We start from the raw sequence: 26,021 nt of genomic DNA, 5'->3' as shown, positions 1-26,021 counted from the left end.
GGACTTTTGATAGTTATATAGTGAAAACATTGTTGTAGCTGGGAAAATGTCAGCTCCAGGAAAATCTGGGTGCATACTGGGTCCTGTCATTACATTAGGCCCATGGCAATCTGAGCAAACAATGACGTTCATTACATGGTAGAACAATGTTAAAATACGTCCAGGTTAGAGCTACTGAGAGTAAAGTAAATAGTAGACCTATCAATTTAAAATAAAAACATGGGCTGTCAATAATTGGTCGGATCCTACTAAACACAATACTCTTATTACATAATGAAATTAATATTGCATTGAGAGTTCTCCTTTTGATCATATAACTGGTTGCTTTGCATTCTGGTTTGTATTGCACAAAGGTATCATTCAGTTATAGACTTTTGCATATAATAAATCAGTAACTTTCCTATAATGAGAGGTTCTATATCATTTTGTAAAAAATTGGGGGAACATTTAATGGAAGAAAACATTTCACATTTCCATGAAAGCAGTACTTAATCTATGATTTCCTGCCTGTTTGTGCTGAAGGACTTTTTGGCCCAGCTAAGAGAGAAGCCTGGCTTCAATTGCGAGCAGATCTTGAAGTCCTGACAGACTCCTGGCTCTCAAATGCACTTAAATCACTATCACTCATTAGCACAAGGTAAGCCGAAATGTATGCTTATATTTCATCACTAAATGTACAGTTATAATGTCACTTTAGACTTGTTGTTGTAATTCATTTCTTTGCCAACCTAATTTAAAGCAGATACAAATGTGGTCAAAGTATACAATAGTAGGCAGTGTTCTCACTCCATTGCTGCGCATAATCTTTGTGTCCAAATGTGGCCTGAGAAGGTGTCACCAGCAGACCTTAACAGCTATTCCACACTGTACAATGTTCAATTCACATATACAAAGAAGAACTGACTTAGGGATTTTGTTCCTGGTCAGGTCCATTCACTCCTTAGCATTAAAATTGCAACATTAAGTAGGAAAAATAATGGGGTTTGGGAAATTACAGGATCAATAGACATGCTAATGATATGCAAATGGAAAATAGAAATAAAACTTTCAAAACATCTCAAAACAGTATCAACCGTGAGCACCACAAGCACAATGACGTAAAATTACATGCCTAGGGATGCTATCAATTAGGTTTTTAATGGTAGTTTGAGGAATATTCTACCACTTTGAATGCACTTGGGCATACAAGTCATCAAGATCTGCTGCTCGCAGCTAACCAATATTGCCATAGATGTACACAATGGGAGATAAGTTCAGAGACCTTACTGGTCATGGTAACTTGTTTAAGCCACATTAGCTGCCAACAGAAGCATGAGCTACAAACTGTCTGACATTGTCATGTTGAAAACCGGCTTCTGGGACACTTTGATGAAATGGCCATTTCACTGATTCCATAACCAAATCACTGTAATGCTGAGATGTTAGCATACCTGGAATGAAGACTAGAAGGGTCCGGTTAGCCTACATTATGCCACCCCATAATCTAGAATTAAGACCACTGAAACAGAATTTAGCCCCTACACAGTGCCAAAAAACTATATATATATATATATACATGCTAGAGAAAACACAGTCAAAAAAGTCCAGTATACAAAATATAAACTTTATTAGATAAAAAACATAAAAGGTAGGAATAAGGTGCTAAACAACAGTGCAAAAAGATCTCCGTGCGCATCCACAGCACGATAACATGAAACGGGGGGAAGGCAGCCCTATATCACAACACCCATATCATATAATGGTAAATAATCCTATATAGTATGTGTAATCATACGGAGTATGCATAAAGAACAGTTCCTGTATCTATAGTTAGAGGCACAAATCTTAACCAGTATAAACGTATGAGAACCGTTGCTGTGAATATATACATACCGCGTGGAACTGTAGCCTGGGATGAAAGGACGTGCCACCCCCCGTCTCCCCCTGGTTAAGATTTGTGCCTCTAACTATAGATACAGGAACTGTTCTTTATGCATACTCCGTATGATTACACATACTATATAGGATTATTTACCATTATATGATATGGGTGTTGTGATATAGGGCTGCCTTCCCCCCGTTTCATGTTATCGTGCTGTGGATGCGCACGGAGATCTTTTTGCACTGTTGTTTAGCACCTTATTCCTACCTTTTATGTTTTTTATCTAATAAAGTTTATATTTTGTATACTGGACTTTTTTGACTGTGTTTTCTCTAGCATGTATTTCATATCATATGCAGTTATGTCCTATATAGTCCTTATTTAGTCCTATTATATTGTACATACCATTATTGTGATGGTGATTATGTGGGGGACTGTGAGGTATCCCACTTCATTAGCTTTGCATATATATATATATATATATATATATATATATATATATATATATATATATATTTATAAATCGAATAGAAGAACATAAATAGACATCAAAAAGGCAGGACTGCTGAAATGTAACAATTCAGCGCCGTAAATGATTAGAGCATATAGAGAAAGGGGTGCACACAGAAATCATATTTGCAAATAAAATCTTTATTGAGACGTAACAACAATGGTAAAATCAATAAAAAAGCATGTGGGCAAGTATGCTCAGTAGCGAGCCAAAAGTTATTTTTGGCACCACAGCATAGCAGGAAGTAGACATAATAATGGCGGCACAAGCAGCTTGTCAATAAATATAAATGATAACACAAACTTGTATTAAACCATTTGCAGACCTATTAATACTGAGTCAACTGGAAACGTGCATAGAACTTCCACATATTGGAAAAAGAAGCAAAAGTACTAATATTAATTATATAAATAGTGCTGCCAGAGATCTTATAAATAGTATACCTGTAGTCAGCAATGGCGCCACAACCCCTACGCGCGTTTCAGTGGCGTGCCTTCATCAGGGACTCCCTGCAGAAGATTGCTTCTGTCACAGAAGCATGATTTTAGAATAGTGTGAATTACACAGCTTTTTCTTCATTATTAATGCACTGGGAAGCAGTAGCAAATCAACATAATATCTTGTCAGAAAAATACATCTGAAATAGGTGTCAGTCAGAGAAGATGTGCTTAATTGTCACAAGTAACTGCACTGAGTTTTTGCATTTCCTGTGCAATTTTTATAAATGCAAAAGAAAATCCCCCTAAAATCCAGATAGTTAACTGCTACCGTCTATCTCACAAGGTTTGAGTGGTGCAAACATTTTTTTTTTTGCAAACCTCTATTATGAGTCAAGTTGTACATGCCACACCAATACAGCACCTTTATAAAAGTTTTATGATGTTCAGGTTGAAAGAAAATACAACCTATGAAGTTCAATCCATAACCCAATATTGTTGATCCAGAGGAAGAGCAAATCTCTATGACGCAGATAGTAATAGCATCTTATTAGAAAGAAAAATGTTATCAACTCCACATATGACAATCAGTCTAGTTCCCTGGATTAATGTTTCATTACCGATTATAGTATCCATAATTCCTTATAGCATCTGTAAAATTATATTTTTAGGTGCTAGCTTTTTTTAACATGTACCTACCTAGTAAATATGTCATTTTTGAGAAGGTTATTGAATTATGCTAAAAAAAAATAGAAACAGAATGTAAAAAGATTTTGATATTGTACTATGCATGTCTACTTTCGAACACCTATTTTACTATTCCCACACATACCATACATATACTTTGGCCTGCTGTTAAATGTTATTTACTGTACTTTTTCTTAGCAACCTAGTATTTCTTGCTCTGCCCTTTATTGGAATGAGGTTGAATTTCATTAATAAAATATAATTTTTTTCTCTTTTAAATCTAGACTTTAATTATGTTTATCTATTTATGCACACTTGTTTTTCTTGCAGAGTTTGATCACCCACTGTACATGCCATGCAATAGATTTTGTTCTCTGCTTGTGTACCTACCTAACTAGGATTTTTTTACCTCCTTTTTGGCAAAGGTGTTATGGAATATGTGGCACTTCACTTGACTCATTAGCTAAATTATATTTCCTCTGACAGTGACACCATCAGTTGAAGAAAGTGTTCTGAATGGTCGTCCTCCTGTAACAGTTAGCGTTTTACCTTGTGAACTTTCAAATTCGCCTCTTTCTGACCCTTCCTTCCCAAAGAAAAGCATTCCAAGGACTAAGAAAGATATATATCATTCACAACTTCTTCCAGTTGATTTCCTGAATTAGATGAAGAGGCAGCTTTTCTACTGAAATTGTATTGGTACTGTAGAGACTGAGGACATAATTCAAACACCCAGTTCGATTGTTTGCTCTGTCAGCCATGGTGGTAGGGGCATTGGTAATGGCAGCAAAGGTGGCAGTGGCACCTTGAGTTATAGTTCATAATTTCAAAGTTATAAAGTTAGAAGAAGACATAAGTCGCGTTAATCCTATAACCAAACATATTGATTCAGAGGAAGGCAAAAACCCATTAAGCAGATGCTAACTATCCCAAATTAGGGAAAGAATTGGATCCCGCATCCCCATATTGCAATCAGACTAGTTCCCTGGATTAACCTTACATCACAGAATCTTGTACATATATCTTGTAGTATTATATTTTTCAAGAAAAGTAACCAGGTTCTCCTTGAACTTTTTTAATGCATGAACCATTACAACATCATGTGATAGAGTTCCATAGTTTCTTTGCTTGGACAGTAAAGAAACACCAACCATAATGATGATGATTAATATTTCTTTCTTCTAGAGGTATAGGATGCCCTCTTTTTATTGTTGCATACCTAGATGTAAAAAGATCTCTGTTCTCTCCATCCTTATATTTGTACATTGTAATAAGATCAGGTATATTATTGTAATGACCATCTATGCCTCTTTTAATCACTCATTTCTAAGGTTGAGTTTGCCCATATACCCAAGTAATTTTTAACTTCAGGTTTATCCATAGATTTAGCATTTAGTACATAATTGTGCGTTTTATTTCCTCTGCCCAAGTTCAAGACTTTACATTTATACATGAAACGTCGAGTCTGCTTTCCTAATTGACAAAACAGTCAAAAATATTCTTTTGATTAATAGGACAGAACAAAACTACACCGGTCCCATAGTTTGAGTCAATTTATGCCCTGAGGGTTGGGAGCAGTTTAAGAGAAGTGGGGAAGCACTCCTTCATAAAAACACTATATGCATTAACTGTGTTCTATTAAGTGTCTGACATTTTCGATGAGAAAAATGGCAGAATATTATTTTTCCATTTTAATGAATGGGTTACAGTGATTTCACATTGCATTCTGTGTCCCCGTCGGGGAATACATCTGAAATCCCGCAAAACGGAGTCTGGACGTATGCACCCACTGGGCCTGCAATGGTGGTGGGCTCCTCTGCTGTCTGCATTGTTTTCTAGAGTGTATACCTACAGAAGGTGGACACTCAGACTCAGTGTGCTATGTTTGAGTTTGCACCTACTGTAGGAGTACACTCCAGGAAAAAGTGCATAACAGAGCTCATGTTTGCTTTGCCGTCACCATCATAGTCTATTGGCCCCGTTGGCGCATACTTCTGGACCCTATTTTGTGGGGGATTTTGGAGTCATGTCCAATGGCCAATGGGGACACAACTAGTGTTGAGCAGTCCGATACCGCAAGTATCGGGTATCGGCCAATATTTGCTGTATCAGAATTCCAATACCGAGTTCCGATATTTTTGTGATATCGGAAATCGGAATCGGAAGTTCCCAGTGTATGTTTCCTAGGGTCTGGAGGAGAGGAGACTCTCCTTCAGGCGCTGGGATCCATATTCATGTAAAAAAAATAAAAATAAAATAAAAATATGGATATACGCACCCCTCCGGCGGCACCTGGACCTTACCGATGTAACCGGCAGCCTCCGTTCCTAAGAATGAGGAGTTTAGGACCTGCGATGACGTCGCGGCTTGTGATTGGTCAAGTGAGCGGTCACATGAGCGGTCACGCGACCAATCACAAGTCGCAACATCATCGAAGGTCCTAAACTCCTCATTCTTAGGAACGGAGGCTGCCGGTTACATCGCTAAGGTCCAGGTGCCGCCGGAGGGGTGAGTATATCCATATTTTTTATTTTAATTCTTTATTTTTTACATGAATATGGATCCCAGGGCCTGAAGGAGAGTTTCCTCTCCTTCAGACCCTGGGAACCATCCAGGATAGCTTCCGATACTTGTTTCCCATTGACTTGCATTGGTATCGGGTATCGGTATCAGCGATATCCGATATTTTTTGGATATCGGCCGATCCCATCCGATACCGATACCTTTGAGTATTGGAAGGTATCGCTCAACACTAGACACAACGCGATGTGAAAGCACCCTTCGTAATTCTTGCCCAACAGCATGTTGCTAATACATAAAACATCATTTGATTATAGATCTGCTTTAAAGCTTTATTTTACTATGTCCAGTGTTAAATAATGAATCAGTAGACCCTCATGTTCAATATTATCTTTATTTCTATCTTGTTTTTTTCCCAACAGAAGTAATAGTGTAAATGTCTTGGTGACAACAACACAACTTATTCCAGCACTTTCCAAAGTCTTGCTGTATAGTCTAGGAGGAGTATTTCCAATTGAAAACATCTATAGTGCGACGAAAATAGGTAAGAGTTTCAATTTTACATGAAATATGCTACAGAGAATGGGACTTTCAATATATTATATGTAGAATGTGAATACTTGCTAGAAAAACTCTGTTTCTGTATACACAATCCTCTTTATATTTTCTGGCATTGCAATTTGATTCACATATTTTTCTCCGAATCTAATGCACACCCAATCAGAAGATTTTAATATAACTGACCTTATGCAAATTCTTAAAAGTGTTGTATTTCTATTGACTTTAATGACATGTTACAGATATCATAAAATTCTAGTCATGGAGACTGAATATCATCATTGTACCTTCCAGACTGAGCATCAGAGTAGCATGTGAAGTTACCTCTGACATTTTTAAGTGGTTATCTTTATTTTAACAGATTTGTTGGCTATCTCGTTTGGCGGCACTTACTATTATACAACCATTACAGGATGTCCTATTGCACTTGTTACTCCAGTCTTCCTCACGGACTGTACAGTTCTTCTGTTCTCAAAATGGCTGCTGATGGAGAAGCATGTGACCAGATTCATAGGCAGTGTTTTTCAATTGAAGGAAGCTGATGGATAGGTCTAGTCACATGCCCCTCCATCAGCAGTCATTTTGAAAACCATGCAGTCTGATGAAGGCTGCAGCTACAAGTGTAAGAAGATAAAATGTACTACTTGTATATTGGTAAGTGTCACAAAATCATGTCTCTAACAAATATATGAAAATAAAATAGTTAACCCATTTAGGACACATCCACTTTAAGAGAAGCACAGTAAATAGGGAAGTGGATCAAGACCCAACAAGGTAAGAACTGCTTCACTTGTGGGGGTTCTTCTCCTGGCAAAACTTGAGCTTTGGCCATAATATTTCAGTAAGAAAACCTCAAAGGCTGATATTATAGTATCTTCTACCCCTGAGAATGATATCACTTTAAATGCAATGCCTTTTTTAAAGAACATTCGATAAATGATTTCTGTTGTGCTCGGACTTCTTTTATCCAGGGCAGACAGTTGCACTAATTAAAATGGTGGTTTTGCTATGTTTTGGCACATGCTAGCATTAACCAGTCATATTTGTTTAAATGTTAGAGTAAGATGGCATTGCCCTCCCTTATTTTAGAATGTATTTTGTAGCAATTCAGCTCCAGATTCTTTTGGAGTGGAGAGAATTAGCTATTATAGGGCAGCTGGTTGATATAGCTGAGGGGACTGCCAAATCCATTTTTGAGTTACTGGAATTAGAACGCTTAGCTTTGTGTAGTTGTATATCATGACCTATTTTTAAGCTACTAGATGTAATATGAAATTTTATAAAAATATTCTTGGGCTTAAAGGCACTCTTGATTGTACTCCTTTATGGCAGGATCCCTGTTTAAAGGAGTTTTTGGGAATTCCAGATATAATTTGGTGGAAAGCACATTTTCCATATTGCTGAAGCCTCAGGAAGCAGGTTAACATCATATCGCATTGCTGTGTGGGCCTTTCCATAAAGCCCTGCAGCTATGAAAGATTACAAATTGTCATACCTTATCTAGTAGCATTTAGTACCTGGGCAAAGCTGAGATTACTGGTTCCCAGTGCGTTAGGGGTCGAGTTCCCGCCTCTGCACAGGGGGAATCCCGGGCCATCTCCGCTGCGATCTCCCATTCTTCTCCTGCCGCAGTGGAGTCTGCTCAGCGGAGACGTCGGTCCCAGCGTTTCGCTCTGTCTGACTCTGTGCAAAGGGTTACTGCTGCCTTTCCAGCTTTTGCGATTGTAGCCAGCACTGGGCAGCGGCGAGCAGTTGTTTTTGGGACTAAGTCCTGCTTTTCCGCTTCTGAGAATGCCCAGGGTAAGATCTCTCATTGGAGATCAAAGGTCACATGCTCAGGTACTGCAGCAAATCCCATTTGTCCTCTAGGAAGGTCCTGAAGGTGCTCAACTTCTGTGGCAGCCTCCCATTTGTCCTTCTGGGAAGGTCCTGTACTTGCTGCAGCTATAAAAGGTTTGCATGACCGCACGGCCATGCGCTAGTATAAATCCAAGTTATGTGCTAGCATGACCACTGACTGCTATCAGTTCGGCAGTTAGCTTGTGCTCCTGTGAGTCTAACAGGGCGCAGTGCTTTCCTTTCATGGCTACTCTGTGAAGTAACAGAGCCAGCTTATACCGCCAAATAGTGCCACCATTCACTAGCAGCCGGTTCCTCCTGCACGGTGGACCCCGAGCTGCGAACGCACCAATAATAATAAACATCTATATTTACTCAGTGCATTCTGCTAGCCCTAACACAGTGGAGCACGGTTTGTACAGCAGAGTAATTTGTCATCTCCAGATTCACTGTTTCTTCTGTAAAGTAAAAGATCAAATGAACAGCGGGGTCAACTCTTGCCTGTAACGTGCAAGCTCTTATGGTCAGCTGGGCTCTGTCTCTCCTCTCCTATTTTCTGAGCAATTGCAAGCTTTCCAGCATTGAGATTCGGAAAAATTTAATTTCGGAAAATCAAATGTCTGGGGAAACTTGAGCAGTAGGTGAATTTAAATTTAAAAAGATCCCCTCATATCTAGTACTAAGCATTTGTTTCAGGAATAGAGAAGTTAAGCCTACACTCTTCTCAATGTATTCTTTATCAAATATGGGCTCCACACATGGAAATGAGGTTATTAATGGATGTCGGAGGGATGTTCTGCTGCAATGAATGCACTTGGGCATGCAAATCGTCAAGATCCGTTGCTGTTAGCTCCCTTTGCAATTGTCAAGCTATGACATTCCAGATGGGCTCAATGAGAGACAAGTAAGGAGATGGAAGCACATTTAGGCTACACAGGCTGATCACATTAGCACGCACAATATGTAGCCTGGCATTATCATATTGAAAAACTGCTCTTGGGTAGTGTTGAGCGATACCGTCCGATACTTGAAAGTATCGGTATCGGATAGTATCGGCCGATCCCCGAAAAGTATCGGATCTCGCCAATACCGATACCCGATACCAATACAAGTCAATGGGACTCAAGTATCGTAAGGTATCCCTTATGGTTCCCAGGGCCTGAAGGAGAGGAAACTCTCCTTTAGGCCCTGGGATTCATATGAATGTGTAAAATAAAGAATTAAAATAAAAAATATTGATATACTCACCTGTCCGGAGGCCCCTGCACCTTACCGCTGTTAACCGGCAGCTTCCGTTGCTTAAAATGAGCGCGTTTAGGGCCTTCCATGATGTCACGGCTTCTGATTGGTTGGGTGCCGCTCATGTGACCGCCACACAACCAATCACAAGCCGTGACGTCATTCTCAGGTCCTAAATTCCGAATTCTAGGAATTTAGGACCTGAGAATGACGTCACGGCTTGTGATTGGTCGCGTGGCGGTCACATGAGCGGCACGCGACCAATCAGAAGCCGTGACGTCATGGAAGGTGCTGAACGCGCTCATTTTAAGCAAAGCTGGCTGCCGGTTACTACCAGGGTGCATCAGAGGGTGAGTATATCCCTATTTTTTATTTTAATTCTTTATTTTTTACATGGATATGGATCCCAGGGCCTGAAGGAGAGTTTCCTCTCCTTCAGACCCTGGGAACCATACACTGGGAACTTCCGATTCCGATTCCCGATACTACAAAAGTATCAGATCTCAGTATCGGAATTCCGATACCCGATACTTGCGGTATCGGAATGCTCAACACTACTCTTGGGTCACTTTAGAGAAAAGTGCAAGTGAAAATGGATGCCAAATACCAATTTTAAGGTGTCAAACAATGTCTATAATACAATAGCAAGTAAAAAGGGGTTTCATTTCTGCACTGCCACAAATGCCAATGGATATTTCAGAGATAGAATTAAGATCCAGGATAATGGAATGCGGTTTAATTTTGACACGTTTCAAAGCATAACAAACATCTTCCTCAGGAAAAATGACAAGTTTTTGTGGTTTGTCCTGAGGAAGAGGTTTGTTATACTTTGAAAAGCATAGACAATAAATTGCATTCCTTTATCCTGAATCTTTCTCTGGAATAGCCTTTGATATTTGTGATAGCGCAGAAAGTAAACCCCTTTTTTTCTTGCTGTTTTATCGATCACAGCCCTGTGGATCTGCAGCATCCATGTCAAGCACGTTGTATGCTGTGGTTTCACAACCTAACCAGGTGAAAATTTCCCTGTACCCTAATATCCTAGGCACCTAGAGTATAACACATTATTACGCCATTGTTTTGGTCAGCTTCTCCACATTAAGCAGTGTCTATACAAATTATCAGATGAAATTTGCACAAGACTGGGCTTCGAACCAGGTGTCCAGCTTCAAGACTTCCATTGACCAAATGCAACCTCTGTGAAAGGTTATCATGATGTAGAGAAAGAATGCAATGGAAGTTGGAATGGAAGTCTATCCTGTTTAGTGATAGTCCTGCCCTGTCTTGGGTGTAATTATAGCCATATATTGTTCTGGAAACCACATGGTCAATACCAAGAATAGACATTCAAGATAAAAAGTTACACCAATCCAACACCTGGGATTATGGTTTAGGGTGACAATCTATGGTAGCCAGACGCTTCTAGTTTTCATTACAGATACGCTAACAGCTAATATTACATTGAGTTGGTGGTGGAATTGGGGTTATAGCCATTTCTCCAAAGTGTCATAGGAGCCATTTTTGAACACTGCAACATGCGGTCACATGTTGTTGGTGCACCTCTCAGCGACCTGCATGGCGTAAACGTTCTGCCACGGCCTGCAGCATATCTGAATTTGTTTCCCATTGCACACTTCTGTAATGTCATTGATCAGCAACTGCAAAAGGAGCTGCCAGTAAGGGACCATGAGGATATGCATGCCCAAGTGCATTCAGCGTGAAAGAATATTGCTCAGACAACCATTACCAACCTCACTGATAACGTGAAAATGCTTGTACATGTGTCTATCTCTGCACATGATGCTTATACTTGACACTGAAAAAACTTAGATTTTTTTTCCAAAATTACATAGGTTAAAAAAGACTTAGGTTCATATGTTCAACCTTTCTCCACCAATTATACATTATGTCACTAAATTAATTCCATATTTTCATCAATTGCATGTCTATCAATCCCATGATTTACATAATTCCATAACTCTTGCTTCTTCTTGCAATTGTAGTGTTGAGGAGTGTTTGTTCTTTGTGTGCATGTATTATATTTACTAATTCATTTGTATGTGTTCTTTGTGATGATTTTAATTCCTATATTGGTTTGTTAACAGTGATGAGTGAACATGCTCAGATAAGGTGTTATCCAAGCATGCTCATGTGATAAGCGTGTCTTCGACTTCCTCGAAAAATATATTCAAGTTACCGAGGCTGCTTGTTTCGCAACTGTGCAACAGCCACAATAGATGCATGGATTGCATGACAAACAGGTAATCCCTGCATGTGTTGTGAGTGTCTATCAGCCGAGAGACATGCAGCCCCAAGAAGGAGAAAACATTTTTCAAACATGCTGAAGACATTCTGTTGGCGTACGAGCATGCTCGGATAACACGTTCGCTCACCACTATATTACTAATGGTGTACATACCTACAAATACCTTTAACCCCTTTCTGACATCTGACGTACTATCCCGTCGAGGTGGGGTGGGCCCGTATGACCGCCGACGGGATAGTACGTCATCATCGATCAGCGGCGCTCACGGGGGGAGCGCGGCCGATCGCGGCCGGGTGTCAGCTGCATATCGCAGCTGACATCCGGCACTATGTGCCAGGAGCGGTCACGGACCGCCCCCGGCACATTAACCCCCGGCACACCGCGATCAAACATGATCGCAGTGTACCGGCGGTATAGGGAAGCATCGCGCAGGGAGGGGGCTCCCTGCGGGCTTCCCTGAGACCCCCGGAGCAACGCGATGTGATCGCGTTGCTCTGAGGGTCTCCTACCTCCCTCCTCGCCGCAGGTCCCGGATCCAAGATGGCCGCGGCATCCGGGTCCTGCAGGGAGGGAGGTGGCTTACCGAGTGTCTGCTCAGAGCAGACACTTCGTAAGCCTGCAGCCCTGCACAGCAGATCGTCGATTTGGCAGAGTGCTGTGCACACTGCCAGATCAATGATCTGTGATGTCCCCCCCTGGGACAAAGTAAAAAAGTAAAAAAAAAATTTTTCCACATGTGTAAAAAAAAAAAAAAATTCCTAAATAAATAATAATAAAAAAATATATTATTCCCATAAATACATTTCTTTATCTAAATAAAAAAACCAAAACAATAAAAGTACACATATTTAGTATCGCCGCGTCCGTAACGACCCAACCTATAAAACTGCCCCACTAGTTAACCCCTTCAGTAAACACCGTAAGAAAAAAAAAAAAAAAACGAGGCAAAAAACAACGCTTTATTACCATACCGCCGAACAAAAAGTGGAATAACACACGATCAAAAAGACTGATATAAATATCCATGGTACCGCTGAAAACGTCATCTTGTCCCGCAAAAAACAAGCCGCCATACAGCATCATCAGCAAAAAAATAAAAAAGTTATAGTCCTGAGAATAAAGCGATACCAAAATAATTATTTTTTCTATATTTTAGTTTTTATCGTATAAAAGCGCCAAAACATAAAAAAATGATATAAATGAGATATCGCTGTAATCGTACTGACCCGTCGAATAAAACTGCTTTATCAATTTTACCAAACGCGGAACGGTATAAACGCCTCTCCCAAAAGAAATTCATGAATAGCAGGTTTTTGGTCATTCTGCCTCACAAAAATCGGAATAAAAAGCAATCAAAAATGGTCACGTGTCCGAAAATGTTACCAATAAAAATGTCAACTCGTCCCGCAAAAAACAAGACCTCACATGACTCTGTGGAGCAAAATGTGGAAAAATTATAGGTCTCAAAATGTGGAGACGCAAAAACTTTTTTGCTATAAAAAGCGTCGCTGGTTTCACACTTGCGTTTTTGTCTGCAGCGTTTTTTGCACAAAAAAACGCATGCGTTTTTCCCTATATTTAACATTGAAAACGCATGCGTTTTTTTGTACGCGTTTGGTCGCGTTTTCAAACGCATGCGGTTTTTTTCTGCATGCGTTCATTTTCAGAAATACAACCTGCAGTATTTTCTTGCGTTTTTAAGCACATGCGTTTGTTTGCGTTAAAAACGCATGCATTTTTATCAAAAAAAAACAGAAAACACACTGAAAAGCCACCCACCACCATCAAGGTGATAAAGGGATCCAAACCCTAACCCTAACTCTACCCCTAACCTCACCCCTAACCGTTTAATGAACATTTTCTGACAGTCATAGTGCCACGTATTTCAGTGCCACGTATTTCAGTGCCACGTATTTCAGTGCCACGTATCACGTATTTCAGTGCCACGTGTTTCAGTGCCACGTATTTCAGTGCCACGTATTTCAGTGCCACGTATTTCAGTGCCACGTATCACGTATTTCAGTGCCACGTGTTTCAGTGCCACGTATTTCACGTATTTTCACGTATTTCAGTGCCACGTATCACGTATTTCAGTGCCACATATTTTAGTACCACGTATTTCAGTGCCACGTATTTCAGTGCCACGTATTTCAGTGCCACGTATTTCAGTGCCACGTATTTCAGTGCCACGTATTTCAGTGCCACGTGTTTCAGTGCCACGTATTTAAGTGCCACGTATCACATATTTCAGTGCCACGTATTTAAGTGCCACGTATTTCAGTGCCACGTATTTCAGTGCCACGTATTTCAGTGCCACGTATTTCAGTGCCACGTATTTAAGTGCCACGTATTTAAGTGCCACGTATCACATAGTTCAGTGCCACGTATTTCAGTGCCACGTATTTCAGTGCCACGTATTTCAGTGCCACGTATCACATATTTCAGTGCCACGTATTTCAGTGCCACGTATTTCAGTGCCACGTATTTAAGTGCCACGTATCACATATTTCAGTGCCACGTATTTCAGTGCCACGTATTTCAGTGCCACGTATTTCAGTGCCACGTATTTCAGTGCCACGTATTTCAGTGCCACGTATTTCAGTGCCACGTATCACGTATTTCAGTGCCACGTGTTTCAGTGCCACGTATTTAAGTGCCACGTATCACGTATTTCAGTGCCACGTATTTCAGTGCCACGTATTTCAGTGCCACGTATTTCAGTGCCACGTATTTCAGTGCCACGTATTTCAGTGCCACGTATTTCAGTCACGTTTAGGGTTAGGGTTAGGGGTAGGGTTAGGGTTAGGGTTAGGGCTAGGGTTGGAGGTAAAGTTAGGGTTAGGGTTTGGATTACATTTACGTTTGGATTAGGGTTGGGATTAGAATTATGGGTGTGTCAGGGCTAGGGGTGTGGTTAGGGTTACCGTTGGGATTAGGGTTAGGGGTGTGTTTGGGTTAGGGTTTCAGGTAGAATTGGGGAGTTTCCACTGTCCAGGCACATCAGGGGCTCTCCAAGCGCGACATGGCGTCCAATCTCAATTCCAGCCAATTCTGCGTTGAAAAAGTAAAACAGTGCTCCTTCCCTTCCGAGCTCTCCCGTGCGCCCAAAAAGGGGTTTACCCCAACATATGTGTTATCAGCGTACTCGGGACAAATTGAACAACAACTTCTGGGGTCCAAGTTCTCTTGTTATCCTTAGGAAAATAAAAATTTGGGGGGCTAAAAATCATTTTTGTGGGAAAAAAAAGATGTTTTATTTTCACGGCTCTGCGTTATAAACTGTAGTGAAACACTTGGGGGTTCAAAGTTCTCACAACACATCTAGATAAGTTCCTTGGGAGGTCTAGTTTCCAATATGGGGTCACTTGTGGGGGGTTTGTACTGTTTGGGTACATCAGGGGCTCTGCAAATGCAACGTGACACCTGCAGACCAATCCATTTAAGGCTGCATTCCAAATGGCGCTCCTTCCCTTCCGAGCTCTGTCATGCACCCAAACAGTGGTTCCCCCCCACATATGGGGTATCAGCGTACTCAGGACAAATTGGACAACAACTTTTGGGGTCTAATTTATCCTGTTACCCTTGTGAAAATACAAAACTGGGGGCTAAAAAAATCATTTTTGTGAAAAAAAAAAAGAATTTTTATTTTCACGGCTTTGCGCTATAAACTTTAGTGAAACACTTGGGGGTTCAAAGTTCTCAAAACACATCTAGATAAGTTCCTTGGGAGGTCTAGTTTCCAATATGGGGTCACTTGTGGGGGGTTTGTACTGTTTGGGTACATCAGGGGCTCTGCAAATGCAACGTGACGGCTGCTGACCAATCCATTTAAGTCTGCATTCCAAATGGCGCTCCTTCCCTTCCGAGCTCTGTCATGCGCCCAAACAGTGGTTCCCCCCCACATATGGGGTATCAGCATACTCAGGACAAATTGGAAAACAAATTTTGGGGTCCAATTTATTCTGTTACCCTTGTAAAAATACAAAGCTGGGTGCTAAAAAATCATTTTTGAGAAAAAAAATAAAAATTATTTTCACGGCTCTGCGTTATAATCTGTAGTGAAACACTTGGGGGTTCAAAGCTCTCAAAACACATCTAGATAAGATCCTTAGGGGGTCTACTTTCCAAAATAGTGTCACTTGTAGGGAGTTTCAATGTTTAGGCACATCAGGGGCTCTCCAAACGCAACATGGCGTCCCATCTCAATTCCAGTCAATTTTGCATTGAAAAGTCAAATGGCGCTCCTTCCCTTCCAAGCTCTGCCATGCGCCCAAACAATGGTTTACACCCACATATGGGGTATCAGCGTACTCAGGACAAATTGGCCAACATTTTTTGGGGTCCAATTTCTTCTCTTACCCTTGGGAAAATAAAAAATTGGGGGCGAAAAGATCATTTTTGTGAAAAAATATGATTTTTTATTTTTACGGCTCTGCATTATAAACTTCTGTGAAGCACTTGGTGGGTCAAAGTGCTCACCACACATCTAGATAAGTTCCTTAGGGGGTCTACTTTCCAAAATGGTGTCACTTGTAGGGAGTTTCAATGTTTAGGCACATCAGGGGCTCTCCAAACGCAACATGGCGTCCCATCTCAATTCCAGTCAATTTTGCATTGAAAAGTCAAATGGCGCTCCTTCCCTTCCAAGCTCTGCCATGCGCCCAAACAATGGTTTACACCCACATATGGGGTATCAGCGTACTCAGGACAAATTGGCCAACATTTTTTGGGGTCCAATTTCTTCTCTTACCCTTGGGAAAATAAAAAATTGGGGGCGAAAAGATCATTTTTGAGAAAAAATATGATTTTTTATTTTTACGGCTCTGCATTATAAACTTCTGTGAAGCACTTGGTGGGTCAAAGTGCTCACCACACATCAAGATAAGTTCCTTAGGGGGTCTACTTTCCAAAATGGTGTCACTTGTAGGGGGTTTCAGTGTTTAGGCACATCAGGGGCTCTCCAAACTCAACATGGCGTCCCATCTCAATTCCAGTCAATTTTGCATTGAAAAGTCAAATGGCGCTCCTTCCCTTCCAAGCTCTGCCATGCGCCCAAACAATGGTTTACACCCACATATGGGGTATCATCGTACTCAGGACAAATTGCACAACATTTTTTGGGGTCCAATTTCTTCTCTTACCCTTGGGAAAATAAAAAATTGGGGGCGAAAAGATCATTTTTGTGAAAAAATATGATTTTTTATTTTTACGGCTCTGCATTATAAACTTCTGTGAAGCACTTGGTGGGTCAAAGTGCTCACCACACATCAAGATAAGTTCCTTAGGGGGTCTACTTTCCAAAATGGTGTCACTTGTAGGGGGTTTCAGTGTTTAGGCACATCAGGGGCTCTCCAAACGCAACATGGCGTCCCATCTCAATTCCAGTCAATTTTGCATTGAAAAGTCAAATGGCGCTCCTTTCCTTCCGAGCTCTGCCATACGCCCAAACAGTGGTTTACCCCCACATATGGGGTATCAGCGTACTCAGGACAAATTGTACAACAACTTTCGGGGTCCATTTTCTCCTGTTACCCTTGGTAAAATAAAACAAATTGGAGCTGAAATAAATTTTGTGTGAAAAAAAGTTAAATGTTCATTTTTATTTAAACATTCCAAAAATTCCTGTGAAACACCTGAAGGGTTAATAAACTTCTTGAATGTGGTTTTGAGCACCTTGAGGGGTGCAGTTTTTAGAATGGTGTCACACTTGAGTATTTTCTATCATATAGACCCCTCAAAATGACTTCAAATGAGATGTGGTCCCTAAAAAAAAATGGTGTTGTAAAAATGAGAAATTGCTGGTCAACTTTTAACCCTTATAACTCCGTCACAAAAAAAAATTTTGGTTCCAAAATTGTACTGATGTAAAGTAGACATGTGGGAAATGTTACTTATTAAGTATTTTGCGTGACATATGTCTGTGATTTAAGGGCATAAAAATTCAAAGTTGGAAAATTGCAAAATTTTCAAAATTTTCGCCAAATTTCCATTTTTTTCACAAATAAACGCAAGTTATATCGAATAAATTTTACCACTAACATGAAGTACAATATGTCACGAGAAAACAATGTCAGAATCGCCAAGATCCGTCAAAGCGTTCCAGAGTTATAGCCTCATAAAGGGACAGTGGTCAGAATTGTAAAAATTGGCCCGGTCATTAACGTGCAAACCACCCTTGGGGGTGAAGGGGTTAAAAACAACTATTTTTGTTTAATTAAAAAACTGCTAACCAATTATAAAAAAAGTACTAGAAGATGAATACATAATTGGAATAATAATTGTGACATCTGCTGATCCAAAAACTTCAATGAGGAATCGTTTAGATACCAATCTTCACGTACACGATCACAGAGTAGCTAGATGAGGAAGTAAGCCTTGCATTGTTTTTCAGGCAAAGAAAGCTGTTTTCAGCGTATAATGTCCAGATTTGGCTCTCATGTTACTTATGTTGTGGTGGGGGATGCCCAAGATGAGGAGCATGCTGCTAATCAGGTAACTGAAACTTGCTCTCATTTATCTTTCAGGGAAAGAAAGTTGCTTTGAACGCATAATACAAAGGTTTGGCAGAAAAGTAGTATATGTTGTAATTGGGGATGGTGTAGAAGAAGAACAGGCAGCAAAAAAGGTAAAATATGTTCCAGTGTGCCGTGAAAATGTGTGCTCACGTGTCTGTGCATTTTTCTATATAGCGTAGGTTAATTTACATGTTTAGATTTTTCATTTTTAACCCTTTAAGGACCTGGCGATTCTTCATTTTTGTGCTTTTGTTTTTGCCTCCCCTAATTAAAAAGAACTTTTTTACTTCTGATATGACATAGCTGTGTAAGGGCTTTTTTTCAGGACAAGCTTTACTCTGGAAAGACACCATTCATGTTATCATAAGATATAATGGAGAGTGGGTAAAAAAATTCCAAGGGTTGCGAAATTGCAAAGAAATTTGCAATTCGGCAATTTCAGAATTCATTTTACTGCAAAAATGACCTGGCCGTATGATTCTCCAGGTCAGTACGATTACACAGATACCAAACATGTATAGTTTTTGTTTTATTTAAGTGGTGAAAAAAAATTCTGAAATTTGAAAACTCAAGCATTGATATCATTTTGGGATGTATACAATGCTTTGATCACCTCTTATTGCATTTTTTTTCTTGTTGCGCTGAAAAAACTATAATTATGGCATTTTGATATTTTTTTGTTTTCTGTTTGCTGACCAGATTAGTTTACTTTATATTTTGATAGATTTGACTTTTACAAATGCAGCAATACCAAGTGTGTATTTTTTTTAAAAAAATGTGTTTCTTAATTTTAATATGTTAAGAGGGGATGATTTGACCTTATATGTTTTTTATATTTTTCAGATTTTTTTAAAACATTTTGTTTTACTTTTCACTGCACTGCATTTGTAATTCCAATTAGGATACTTGAAGCTGCGATCATGCACTGTTAAGTATAGCTAAAATCACGGTCACCTATGAACCCAAGCCGAAGGCTGGCTTTGACAGGAATACCGTGATGACAGACACACAAGACTTCAGCAGACTTCTAGCTGTCATGCCAACCCATCAGCATACTGCAATCTGGTCTCGGGCACTTTGATGAGCAGTTAAAAGTTCACCCCCTGCCTGCAAGTGTCAATCTGTGATAGCATAATTTAACAGGTTAACAGCCTCATGTAGAGATCTGCTCCACCCGCGGCTGTTAAAGACAGTTGATGGCTGATTTAAACAGCCATTATTGGCTGGGAAAGAAAGGGACTTGGTGTGTTGGCCTGCATCAAAGCCAGGGAGATGGATTATGACGGAGATAATATGTCATAAAAACAGAAAACTGAGCCAGTGTATGACTTGAAAACATGCATGGTGTAAAAGCATGTTCACACTGGCCATGGAAACAAACAAAACCAAAGAAAAACAATATGTGCATATACCCTAAAGAAAATAAATAAGTAAAAAAGCAAGTGCACTTGGTTTTTTACTTATTTATTTTTATTAAGATATATGCGCACATTGATTATATGACATTTGATTATAATATGTCATAAGTAGTTAAGGGGTTAAAACATACTGAAGCATCTGACTTGTCATGACTATTGGGGGAGTGGCAGTGGTTCAGAAGATAAGTATTCATTTTGTTATTTTGTTCAGCAGGCTGGTGCTATTAAAAATGAGTTGTTCAATAGTAATAAACCCCTTTAATCCCTTTCCAACATCGGGCGTAATAATAATACGCCAATGTCAGTAACCCTCCCTTTGATGTGAGCTCTGGCGATGAGCCAACATCTTTTCTGGCACATGTCAGCTGTTTAGAACAGCTGACATGTACATCTAACAGCTGCGGGAGGAATCACGATCCTCCCGCTGCTGTTAACCCGTTCCGGCTAGTGCGCCAGAAATCCCGCCCATTGGTGCCCTTGCCACATGACCACAGGTCGCCAATGAGTTGGCATGAAAACCAGGGGTCTCCAGCAGACCTCTATGGTTGTCACTGCCGGATTGCTATGAGTGCTGCCCGGTGGTCGGCACTCATTTCAAGTCAGCAATTCTGCTACATACAAGCGATCTGATCATTGCCTGTATGTAGCAGAGGCGATCGGGTTATGGCAACTTCTAGTCTCCCATAAAGACTGAGGCATGCCAAAAGTAAAAAAAAATGTTTTTAAAAATATTAAAAAAATCTAAAAGTTCAAATCATGCCCCTTTGCCCCATTCAAAATAAAACAATTAAAAAAAATCAACCATACACATATATGTTATTGCGGCGTTCAGAATCGCCCGATCAATATAAAAAATTTTAACTTGATTGCTAAACATAAATAGCATTAAGAGGAAAAAAGTGATAATGCCAGAATTACGTTTTTCTAGTCTTGGCAACATTGCATTAAAATGCACTAATGGGCGATCAAAAAATCGCATCTGCATCAAAATAGGATCTTTAAAAATGTCAGCTCGGCGCGCAAAAAAATTAATCCCTCGCTCAACCACAGATCACGAAAAAATGGAGATGCTAAGGGTATTGGAAAATGGCGCAATTTTTTTTTAACAAACGTTGACATTTTTTTTCACCACTAAGGTAAAAAAGAACCTATACATGTTTGGTTTCTATTAATTCATAATGACCTGGAAAATCATAATAGCATTTAGTGAGCATAGTAAAAATGCAAAACAAGAAACAATTGAAGAATTGCACTTTTTTTGCAATTTCACCGGGCTTTGAATTTTTTTCCAATTTTCCAGTACACAATGCCTTAAAACCCATGGTGCTATTCAAAAGTACAACTTGTCCCGCAAAAACAAGCCCTCACATGGCCATATTGACTGAAAAATAAAAAAGTTATGGCTCTGGGAAGAAGGTGAGCAAAAAACTAAAACAAAAATACCTCCGGTCATGAAGGAGTTAAACAAGTTGTAATAGAACCGTATAAAATTAAAATAATAATAGACTATCAAAAGTCTATTAAGATAAAACCATTTAGAGGCTGAAAATAACGTAGACACCAAAGACTAGGCAGAAGCGGTTTATTACTGTGTTAACTTTCCTGATCATTGTATTAACAGCACTTAAAAAGCGTTGTGTATGCAGTAATATGAAGGTCTTCCTCCTCCAATTTTCTCTTTTGTTTACAAAATTATTATATTTTTTTCTCCACATCAAATGAAAAAAACATCTTTGCAAGTTTAGTATCAACATAATTGCACTTATTCTGAAAATTATGATTCAGTGTAATTTTTACCAAAGAAGGACAGCAATAAAAACAAAACTCAAGAAACTATGTCGGCATTACATTTTTTTTTTTTACGCAATTTCACCACACTTGGAATTATTTTCTATTGTTCAGTACAGTGAATATTAAATTGAATTGTGTCATTCAAAACTATATTTCGTCCCTCAAAAAAAAAGCTCTTATTGATCTATTGCAAGGCAGAACACAAAAAGTCTTGGAGGAAGGAGAGGAAAAGATGAAAACGCCAAAATGAGAAATCGCCTGGCCTTTAAGGGATTTAATACAACTGCACAATAAAACAAGGGAGAATCCTAGCTTAGGAAGTTATCAAATGTCACCAGTATTGATATTTGAACCATTGCATCAAGAAAAAGAAAAGGGCAAAATAGGGATGTATTTTTCAATTATCTCTGACCTACAATGATGCTGATAAGGTGGGATTCAGACACAGTGGAATTTACTCTGGATTTGCATTACGGCAAAGGTTACAAGGGTAAAATCTATAGCAAAAAATCGTGGCAAAACCTATTTTAACCATGTTCATATAGTTCAGGATACTGTTGGAGCTTAATGTAGGTATGAATTCAATGTCTAAACTACACAGCTAATAAAAGACAATTTTGAAGGAAAAAACATTGAAATATCCAATTTAAGGTGGTTGTCAAGGTTTATCACAAATGTCTGCAGTCACTCTCTGCAGACTTGAGAATCCTCATACCATGCATTCTGCATGGTGTGTGGATTCTATGATACAGGTAGCAACACCGAGCAATCAAGTGATGGCAAGTATGCAATATTCATATTGACCACATTCTTACTAGACGTGCGTGGCCTCGCTCTATTCACTTGTCTATCGGTCTTGCCATAGACAAGACACTGGAGTACCCTAACAGCACATTCAGCACATGCTGTGAGGATTCACAAGTCTGTAGTCACAAAAATTGACTGTAACTTAAAGGGTTGTCCAGGTTTTCCACGAAAGTCTGCAATGGAGCTAATCCATGTTATAGATCTGCTGGCACACTCATTATACAAATTCAAGTTTCAGCCTTAGGCCGGAGTCACACTAGACCGTAATATGGATGAGTGCTATGCGCTAAAAAATTGCATAGCACTCGGACCAATGTTAATCTATTGGGCAGCTCCTATCATCTGTAGTTTTCTCGGCCGTATTATACGTGCGAGAGAAATCACAGCCTGCTGCGATTGTCACTGTATATCAGCCGAGAATCGCCAATGAAAGTCTATTGAAAAGCTCGCACACCACATGGACCATCAGTGTGACTTGCGAGAAACATGCACCGGTGTCCTATAGAAAAGCCTGTAATTCAGTGCGGTGTACTTACTGTACACACTGACAGCTTACAATAGAATAGATAAACTAAATGTCTACACATAGAATAGGTATATATATATATATATATATATATATATATATATATATATATATATATCAGTGAGACATATATATTTCATTCAGAGCTAGATAGCAGAAGAACCATCATTATCGAACCCTACAGGATATGAGACATGGTTTACATACAGTAAACTATTTCATAACCGTTAGATTTTTATATATCCCTCACTAATAATGTTAGAAGTGTTTGTGTGTAAAATTTTGAGCTGTAGGTGTTAAATTAAATGGTTAATTCATGGAAAAAACTGGCGTGGTCTCTCGTGCAATTTTCTTTGCCAGAGAGGGAAAGCCAGTGACTGAGGGCAGATATTAATAGCCTAGAGAGGGACCATGGTTATTGCCCCCCAGCTAAAAACATCTGCCCCCCAGACACCCCATAAAAGGCGCATAAGATGTGTCTATTCTGGCATTTAGCCTCTCTCTTCCCACTGCCCTATGGCATGGGCATATGGGGTAATAAGGGGTTAACGTCACCTTTCTATTGTAAGGTGACATTAAGCCTGGTTATTAATGAAGAGGTGTCAATAAGACACCTATTCATTATTAATCCAATAGTAGAAAAGGCTTAAAAATACACCCACACACATTAAGAATAAAGTCTTCTAATGAAAGAAAGAAACACACCAGTTTTAACATCTTTATTGTATGCTCAATCCAAAGCGAAGCCCTCGTACTTCTGTAAAAAAAAGTAAAATAAAAAACCAAGAATATCCCATACCTGTCCGCCATACAGTCATGTCCCACGCAGTAATCAGGCCCTTAGTATTGTCTATTTAACCTTTGATACATGTACTCTATGTTGTGCCTGAGATATCTATACGGGTTCTGGCAATATGCTAATGCTGTTATTAGGTAGCATATTATATGATTATAGCAATAGGGATACGTTAATGTCATCTAACTGGTTTAGAAGGCTCTTACATCATGCTGGGTCTGTTTCTTTGGTATGTTTATGTCCTAGTTCAGTGCTTCATATGTATTTGTTTTAGGTTTGTTTTTTCATTCGTCTTTAATTTTAAACCTTCCTCTTTTGTCCTGCAGAATAATATGCCTTTTTGGAGAATATCAAGTCATTCAGATCTTTTGGCTCTTCACCAAGCACTGGAACTAGAATATTTGTAACTATTTGCATCTTGGACGGCCTTTTATAAAATGTACATAAAAATATATAAATATATTTTAAGTACACACTGAATTTTTATGTGTGGTTTAACGCCTCAGGCTTTTTACACACATGGACTGTCTTAAACAAAGGAAAATCAACCGTGATGATTGATGACAAAGAATTCAGACTGCTAGATGAAGGAAAATGAAGACGCTGAGCACTGCAGAGTGACACTTGTGGTAACCTTGGAGAGTTAACCAAAAATCGGTCAATGGAAGGCCGCGGTGAAGTGCAGATGTGCGGAACTCTTGATAAGCATAGGCACATGTTTTCCGACCGAAGAGGTGGTGTTCAACATTCCTCATAATGGAATCAGACATAAACCTACCTAACCCGGAAAATCTGAATATAGAATGCACTCCATCTTTATGATGACAATCATGTCTAGACCTGTAATTTTGTGTAAATTATTGACAAAACAAATAATAATTTACTGTGATTTTTATTAGCAGCTGATTTTGAAAGTGGTGGATGTAACGTTTTCTTTTTTTGGGAGGGTGGGAGGGATGATTGGGCAGTGGGTGGTGAGATCTAAAAAAAAAATTAACATACTGTCTCTTTTATAGGTTTGGCAATCAGAATGTGGATAATGATGTGTTGTGCCTTAAAGACAAGACAGTGTTTGAGTGTTACAATGTAATTTTGGTTAAGAGAAACGTAGTTATATGAAATCTTCATTTGGGATGATTTCTTCATTCATGACCAAATTGATCTATGAAGCAGAAAAAAGGCTGCAGTCAGCAGCTGGTATTTGTTGCAGGAATAAATAAAAAATACTAATATTATGGATGCCTCCTTTTATTTCTAAATGTGATGTCAAATAGTTTACAGTGTCTTGAAAAAGTATTCATACCCTGTGAGCTTTTCCACATTTTTTTTTAATCTTCCATGCATGATGTTCAATAAAAAATTATATTGTGATACCGTGTTAGTCAGATAAATTGATGTAAATACTTTCATGCCCAAAAATTACAAGTATTCTCAGAAAAGGTATCACTCCGAGAATAATTGTCATTTTTGGGTATAAAACTATTTACATTCATGTTACACCCACAAACATAAATGTATTTTATCAAGATTTTATGTGAAATACCAACACATGGTAGCAAGTATTTGTGAAGTATAAAGAAAATGATGTACCGTTTTCTAATTATTTTAAAATATCTAAATCTGAAAATAGTGATGTGGATTTGTATTCAGCCCTCTGTAGTCTGATAGCCCTAAATAAATCCTAAGTGACCAATTGCATCTAAAAGCTGCATAATTAGTATATTCAATCCACCTGAGTGTAATTTATTCTCAGTATAGCTAAAGCTGTTCTGTGAAGGTCTCTGAGGTTTGTTTGAGAACATTATGCATATTGTCACTTCATATTGAGATGAAGAGACCCACAGCTTATTTGGGAGAATCGGTCCACAGAACAACTATTAGTGATATACTCTACAAATCTGGCCTTTGTGGAAGAGTGACAATAGGGAAGCCATTTTAGAAAGCAAGCCATTTAGAAATCCCACTTGCAGTTTGCAAAAAGCCATATAGGGTACACAGCTAGCATGTGGAAGAAGGTACTCTGACTAAAGTTAAACTTTTATTGCTCAATGCAAAATGTTTTTTTGGCATAAAATTAACACTGCACATTACCCTGAAAACACCATCCCCACTGTCAAACATGATGTTGGAAGCCACATGCTGTAGGGATGCTCCTCTTCATCCGGGACAGGAAAGCTGGTCAGAGTTGATGGAAAGATGGATGGAGCTAAATAGAGGGCAATCCTGGAGGAAAACCTGTTAGAGGCTGAA

General features: G+C 39.2%; 1 protein-coding gene across 7 annotated transcripts in view; it reads left to right on the top strand.

Annotated features, from left to right (window-relative positions):
• Positions 1-24,693, top strand: part of EYA4 (EYA transcriptional coactivator and phosphatase 4) — a 533,493-nt gene extending 508,800 nt beyond the window's left edge. For all 7 annotated transcript variants that reach the window (XM_077289339.1, XM_077289336.1, XM_077289340.1 and 4 more), the window contains 4 exons: positions 523-637; positions 6,439-6,560; positions 18,443-18,543; positions 24,098-24,693. In XM_077289339.1, coding sequence (XP_077145454.1) covers positions 523-637; positions 6,439-6,560; positions 18,443-18,543; positions 24,098-24,178 — 419 coding nt within the window. In that variant the 3' untranslated portion in view covers positions 24,179-24,693. The remainder of the gene's footprint in view (positions 1-522; positions 638-6,438; positions 6,561-18,442; positions 18,544-24,097) is intronic.
• Positions 24,694-26,021: the final 1,328 nt, after the last annotated feature.

The sequence above is a fragment of the Ranitomeya variabilis genome, chromosome 2, assembly GCF_051348905.1.
Source record: "Ranitomeya variabilis isolate aRanVar5 chromosome 2, aRanVar5.hap1, whole genome shotgun sequence".
Taxonomy (NCBI): domain Eukaryota; kingdom Metazoa; phylum Chordata; class Amphibia; order Anura; family Dendrobatidae; genus Ranitomeya; species Ranitomeya variabilis.
Note: the sequence above shows the minus strand (reverse complement) of the source record. Positions and strands in the feature narration are given on the sequence as shown.